The following is a 5,739-nucleotide window of genomic DNA, read 5'->3' on the forward strand; positions in this document are numbered from 1 at the left end:
TTCCCTCTCTCTGTGCTTCCGCACTGACTTATTGTTTCTTTTGTTTCTTTTTTTTTCTCCCCATTCCCTTTCCCTTTAATTAAACCTTTCTCATGTCCAGCCTCGAGTTCTCTGTGTTGTATTTTCTCCCCCTTCCTCTTTGAGGAGAGGGGGAGTGAGAGAGCGGTTGTGGTGGAGCTCGGCTGCTCACCTGAGTCAAACCACCACAGTACTCCAGAACCAAGTGGTATTGGGTTTATTAGTAGCCTCACAGGAGAGCGTGTGCTGTAATTACTGCTAGTTGCTCTATGCATGTAGATCAAAAGGGGCAAATGTGACTGATCTCCAAAATCTTTGGGAAAGAAACCCAAAAGCAGAAGCCCCTTCTCCACCTTCTTCTTGGGGCGTTGCTGCTGCAGCGAGAGGGGCTTCACTGGCCTCCCCCACAGGGCCTCCGGCCAAGGCAGAGGCCGAGGATGTACATTCTGCAGCCTCTGCTGTGGGAGGAGGCAGCCTGGGCACTGTGACCCAGGGAGCACTTGCTGCCTTGCTTGGGGCTCCCTGGATGATGGCTACAGAGTGGAATAGGACTGCAGCAACGATGGTCTCAACTCTTTCATCCAGCTCTTCGTCAGAGACACTGCAGGCATGTCGGGCACGTCCCTGGCTCTCCACCACCGCCACAGGGCTGCGTGGGCCACGTTCCCCCCTCTCTGCCCTCACTGCCCTGTCCCTGTCGCCAGATTTGCAGGGAAGAGCTGGCAAAAGCTCTCGCTGGCTGTGGGCCTCTGTGCCCGATGCCTTTGCTCTTCCTCTGGCAGAAGGATGCAGAGGCTGCTGCTTGCAGAGGGGGCAGCTTGCAAGTGGCCCTTTCAGATGATGATGTCTGTGCTGCAGGCACTTGCTTGAGAGTCGCTGCCAGCCTTGGCAAAGGCGGCACGGCTGGCAGCTGCATTCCCTCGGCCTGCTGCACCCCACGGTGTGGCAGCGTCTTCATGTCTTGCAGCTTCTTCTCCATCTGCAAGAGAAGGCGACGAGAAAGGCCAAGTTACTTGGGCCATTTCTGCCATTCTGCTCCGTGTCCCCGCTAGAAGTGCTGCTGTGAGCTGCCCTGCAGCGGGCTGGGAGTCATCCTTATTCTGGTGCTCCATGCTATGCTCCAGGTCCTCTGACCAAGAACTCCAACGGGCACCCAGGGGAGCTGCTGCCTCCTGACAGAGCTGCTCTCCTGAGAGCGAGTGGGCAGCCCGGCCTACTTGCTCTATGTATGTAGATCAAAAGGGGCGAATGTGACTGATCTCCAAAGTCTTTGGGAAAGAAACCAATCCTACTCAGAGTGGCTCAAGATGACGCTTCCAGGGGATTCAGAAACATTTGGGAGAAACTGACTTTGCGGTTACCTGACTGGAATTGGCTCAAGCAGCTGTTTGTTGGTGTTACAATGATAAAGGCGTTGCATATCTGGCATCCCCCTGACTTTGGAAGAAAACCATTGGGCCCTAATGTTGGAAAACCTCAAGAACGGAGGACGTGTAGAAGTGCAGAAACAGCAATAGGAGTGAGAAAAGAAGAAGGGGGCATTGTGAGAAACAAAGCTGTGTTTTTGCAGTGGAAAACTCCGCTAACCTTGCATATTCAAAAGGGGTTGTGCAGGCATGGCAGTAGCAAAGCAGTGGGGAGGACATTAAGCAGATAAAGGGAAGGTCCCGCTGTCCCAGGATAAGGAGGATAGCTAAGACAACCAGGATGAGCTGCACAAAATTAGTAGGAAAAGAAAAATCACGGGCCCTCTAGTCACGAGAGATGAAGAAAAGGAAGAGGGGAAATTAAAGGTTGGTCAAATAAAATTGTACATATGTGCTATCGAAAGGCGTCGAGGAGTTTGTCAACCCGTAGTGCACAGCCCATGAGGAAACAGGGTCACCATGAGTCAGGTGTCGGGTAATAGGGAAGAAAAGGTTATGGCATACTCTTCGTGTGCGCTCCTGCTCGCAGGAGGCCCGCCATTGCAATCGTGAATAAAATAGCTTCACAGAAGACCCTGACTGAAAACAATATCGAGCCTTTTCTCTCACTGGGGCGCTGTCCCGTGCCTCCCTGTGATGCTTCTGTGGGTGCTGCAGAGCTCCCTGAGGGCCTCGTGCCCACCACGCGCGCTGTGCTTACCTGGTGCCCTGGAACCAAGGGAGAAGCCACTGCTCCTGTTTCCGCAGCTGCTGCTGGGCTGAGAAGATCTGTGCTGTCCTCCCTGAGCGGCTCTGCAGTCAAAGGAGAAGCCCCTTCTTCTTCCTCTGGTGCTGCTGCTGGACCAAGAGGGGCTTCCCTGGCTTCCTCCCCAGGTCGTCCAGCCCAGGGAGAAGCCACTGCTCCTTCTTGCGGTGCTGCTCCTGGACCGAGAGGGTCTTTGCTGACTTTGCACACGGGGCCTCCAGCCAAAGGAGAAGCCACTTCTTTTCGTTCTTCCTCTGCTGCTGCTGCAGCGAGAGGGGCTTTGCTGGCCTCCCCCACAGGGCCTCCAGCCAAGGCAGAGGCTGAGGATGCAGAGTCTGCAGGCTCTGCTGTGGGAGGAGGCACCCTGGGCCCTGTGGCCGAGGGAGCACTTGCTGCCTTGCTCGTGGCTCCCTGGCTCATGGCTACAGCACAGCGTAGGACTGCAGAGATGATGATCCGGGCTGTTTCATACGGATGTTCGTCACAGGCACTGGAGGCGTGTTGGTCGTGTCCCTGTCTCTCGGCCATCGCCACAGTGCTGTGCTCACTGGGAGTGGGACAGGCTGGTGGCTTTGATTCTTGCGACACTGCTGTGGGGGGAGGCGCTCTGTACACCTCATTTGTGCACACTGAAGGAGGACTTGCTGGTCTGCTCTCTGCAGCTGCTCTTGTGGAGAGAGGCGTTTCGTTCTGCCAGCGAAACAGCTGATGGTTCAATGTCCGTGGACTCCAGCGAGCCAGGAGAGGCGCTTGCTGGGTGTTCTGCTTCTTGTGCTGCAGCCTCCCTGTCCACGCTGCTGGCTGAGCTGCCCTCTTCCTGGGGAAAGGCCTGTGGGTCCGCGCAGAGGCTGGCGAACCTGGGGTTGATCCAGGAGCTGAGGATGATGATCTCTTCCTCTTCATGCCATCTCACAGGATTCCTTTCTTTCCTGCCTGGCTTTGATGTTTAGCTGTGTCTTTTGCCCTTGCTTCTCACCCCTGCCTGGGCTGGCTGGGACAGGGGCTCTGCCGGCAGCCGTTGTTCCTTCACGTTCCTGGGGATCCTGGCAAAGCAGTGGTCCACCTGCTCTCCATGACTGTCTGGACCTCCACTGCTCTTGTTGGTGTCACTCTGCACCCTGTGTGTGCCACGTCCCCCAGGGCTGCTGGTATAGGCTTGTGTTCCCTGTTCGCTGCAAAGTGCCTGTGCACGTGGTGGGAGATTGCATCCCCAACTTTCCCAGGCCCTGGAAGCAAATCCCCCAAAAGCGGAGCAGTGGCGTCACGAGCGGAGCCCCGGAGGCAACCGCGACTGTCTGAAAGGCAGGCATCAAGAATGCGGACATGTCAGAGGAGGAGCAGCAAGATGCTGTTGATTGCGCCACTCAGGCCTTGGCGAAGCACATCGAGAAGGGCATTGCTGCGCACATCAGGAAGGAATTTGACAAGAAATACAATCCCACTTGGCACTGCATCACAGGAGGGAACTGCGGCAGCTACGTGACTCCTGAGAGCAAGCACTTCACCTCCTTCTAGCTCAGCCAAGTTGCTATTCTTTTTGAGTCTGGTTAGAACCATGGGCTTCCTCCTGACACTTGCATCTGGTTACAGGACTTTGCTGGCTCCTATGGCTGGTTACTTCAGCCTTCCTGAGGAAACAAACCTTGGTCTTCAAGGGCAATGGCAGGGATTATGCTATAGCAGAAGGTCTTACATTGTGGATATAAAAAGGAAAAATACAAAAAAAAAAAAAGTCTTCCTTGTCTTTATTTATTTATTTTTCTTAAAGGTTTCATCTTTGCTAGTAGAGCTGTTGGAGGAGTTTGGACTTTCAGAGTTCTCTAGCCATCTACAGTGTTGCCTCATTTCAGCTTGTGCTATGTGAGTACCGACGGTGTTTTGTTCTTCCTGTTCCAAACATCTCCTCTTTTTATTTTCTTGTATTGCTGGATACACTAAGAAACATGGCTATGCTGTCACAAAGCCCGAATGCTTTCTTTTTCCGCTGATGCCTCTTGGAAATTGGATTTGGAAAATGAACGCCAAGCCCCAATTTAAAATGTTGAAATTAAAAGATTTGGATCCATACAAGTCCATGCATCCGGATGGGATTCATCCCAGAGTGCTTGGAGAGCTGGCTGACATCATCGCGGGACCTCTCTCAGTTATTTTTCAATGGTCTTGGCAATCTGGAGAGGTCCCAGTAGAGCGACAGCTCTATTTGTGGGGGAAAGGCTTGTGGTTCCTCGCAGAGGCTGGGGAACGTGGGCTTGATCCTGGAGTTGAGGATGACAACGTCTTCCTCTTCATCCCATCCCACAGGACCCTTTTCTTTCCTGCCCCGGCCCAGGCTTCTCACATCCTTGCCTCTCTCCTGCCTGGGCTTGACGTTTTGCTCTCTGTGTTGCTTTTGCTTCTCAACGCGGCCTGGGCTAGCTGGTGCAGGGTCTCTGATGGCAGCCGTTGTTCCTGCACATACCCGGGCTCAGGCCCTGGCAGAGCAGTGGTCCACCTCCTCTCCATGTCTGTCTGGACCCCGGCTGATCTTGTTGCTGGCACTGTGCACCCCATGTGTGCCGGGTCCCCCAGTTCTGCCGGTCATTGGCCATGTTCCCAGCTTTTAGCCATCGTCTTTGCCAGACCTCTGCCTGAGGGAGAAGGCAAGACCTCTGCCTTGCCTTCCTCGTGGCTCCCTCCTTGCAGGCTATGGCACTGGTAATGACACTGGGGACGAAGACCTTTACTTGGTTTTCCGTTTCTACGGCACGGGCTGCAGGGCTGTTTTTGGCAGGGGGCCAAAAACACCTTCTTCAATTCTGGGGCCCTGCTGTGGGGAGAGGTGGGGAGCGGTGGCCTTTGGTCCCGGCTTGCTCAGCTCGCTGGTGCCCCTACAGGAAAGATGCTCCCTGAGTGCACAGACAGACAGAAAAGCTGCTCCCCGACAGGGCAGCTCCTGACCCTTCCTCTGACAGCCCTGGCGGCCATTTGGCAGTTCTGCCTGCCCCCCGCGCCACAAGCTGGCTGAGGCCTAGGCCTGTCCGCAGCACGGCTGTCAGTGATGGCGGGCGGCACCTAGAGCCAAGAGGCCTTTCCTTTTCTTCGTGCTGAAGGAAACGTGCTGTCTGGAGCGAGCAGTGCCGCTTTTCTCCGCATTCCGGGGCTGTCATGGTAAGTGACATGGCCTCTCACTTTGAGGGCCCTGTTTTTCGTCAGCATTTGTGAGGGGCTTCTGCATCCCCCCCGCTCACTTGTTGCGGCCAGGGCTTCCCCCCAGGATGTCTGGGCAGGCCCATGCCGCTGGGCAGGCTCTGGGTGGGCCTCGTCCCCTGCAGGGGCAGGCGTCTGCCGCTGAGCCCACAGCCCAGGAGCGGCTCCTGCACTCGCGGCTGCCCCTGCCCGGGCTGCTGCCGCTGCTTCTGGAACCTTCCTGCAGCCTCTGGCAGCTGGCGCCTGCGTGGCGGCGGCTCGGTGGGCTTGGCAGCCCGGGATCTGCCCCTTGCTGCTCTGGCAATATGCACAAAAGAAGAGCCCAGCTCCAGCAGAAGGACGGGATCCGTTCTGCCTGGCGCT

The 5,739-nt window shown here is 55.8% G+C and overlaps 1 protein-coding gene across 1 annotated transcript; it reads left to right on the forward strand.

Moving 5' to 3' along the window:
- Positions 1-1,834: 1,834 nt before the first annotated feature.
- On the forward strand, positions 1,835-3,705 carry LOC116501656 (dynein light chain 1, cytoplasmic-like). The gene is made up of 2 exons (XM_032207247.1): positions 1,835-1,849; positions 3,493-3,705. The coding sequence occupies exons 1-2, from the start codon at positions 1,835-1,837 to the stop codon at positions 3,703-3,705; spliced, it is 228 nt and encodes a 75-aa protein (XP_032063138.1).
- Positions 3,706-5,739: the final 2,034 nt, after the last annotated feature.

This window comes from Aythya fuligula, unplaced genomic scaffold (assembly GCF_009819795.1).
Source record: "Aythya fuligula isolate bAytFul2 unplaced genomic scaffold, bAytFul2.pri scaffold_62_arrow_ctg1, whole genome shotgun sequence".
Taxonomy (NCBI): domain Eukaryota; kingdom Metazoa; phylum Chordata; class Aves; order Anseriformes; family Anatidae; genus Aythya; species Aythya fuligula.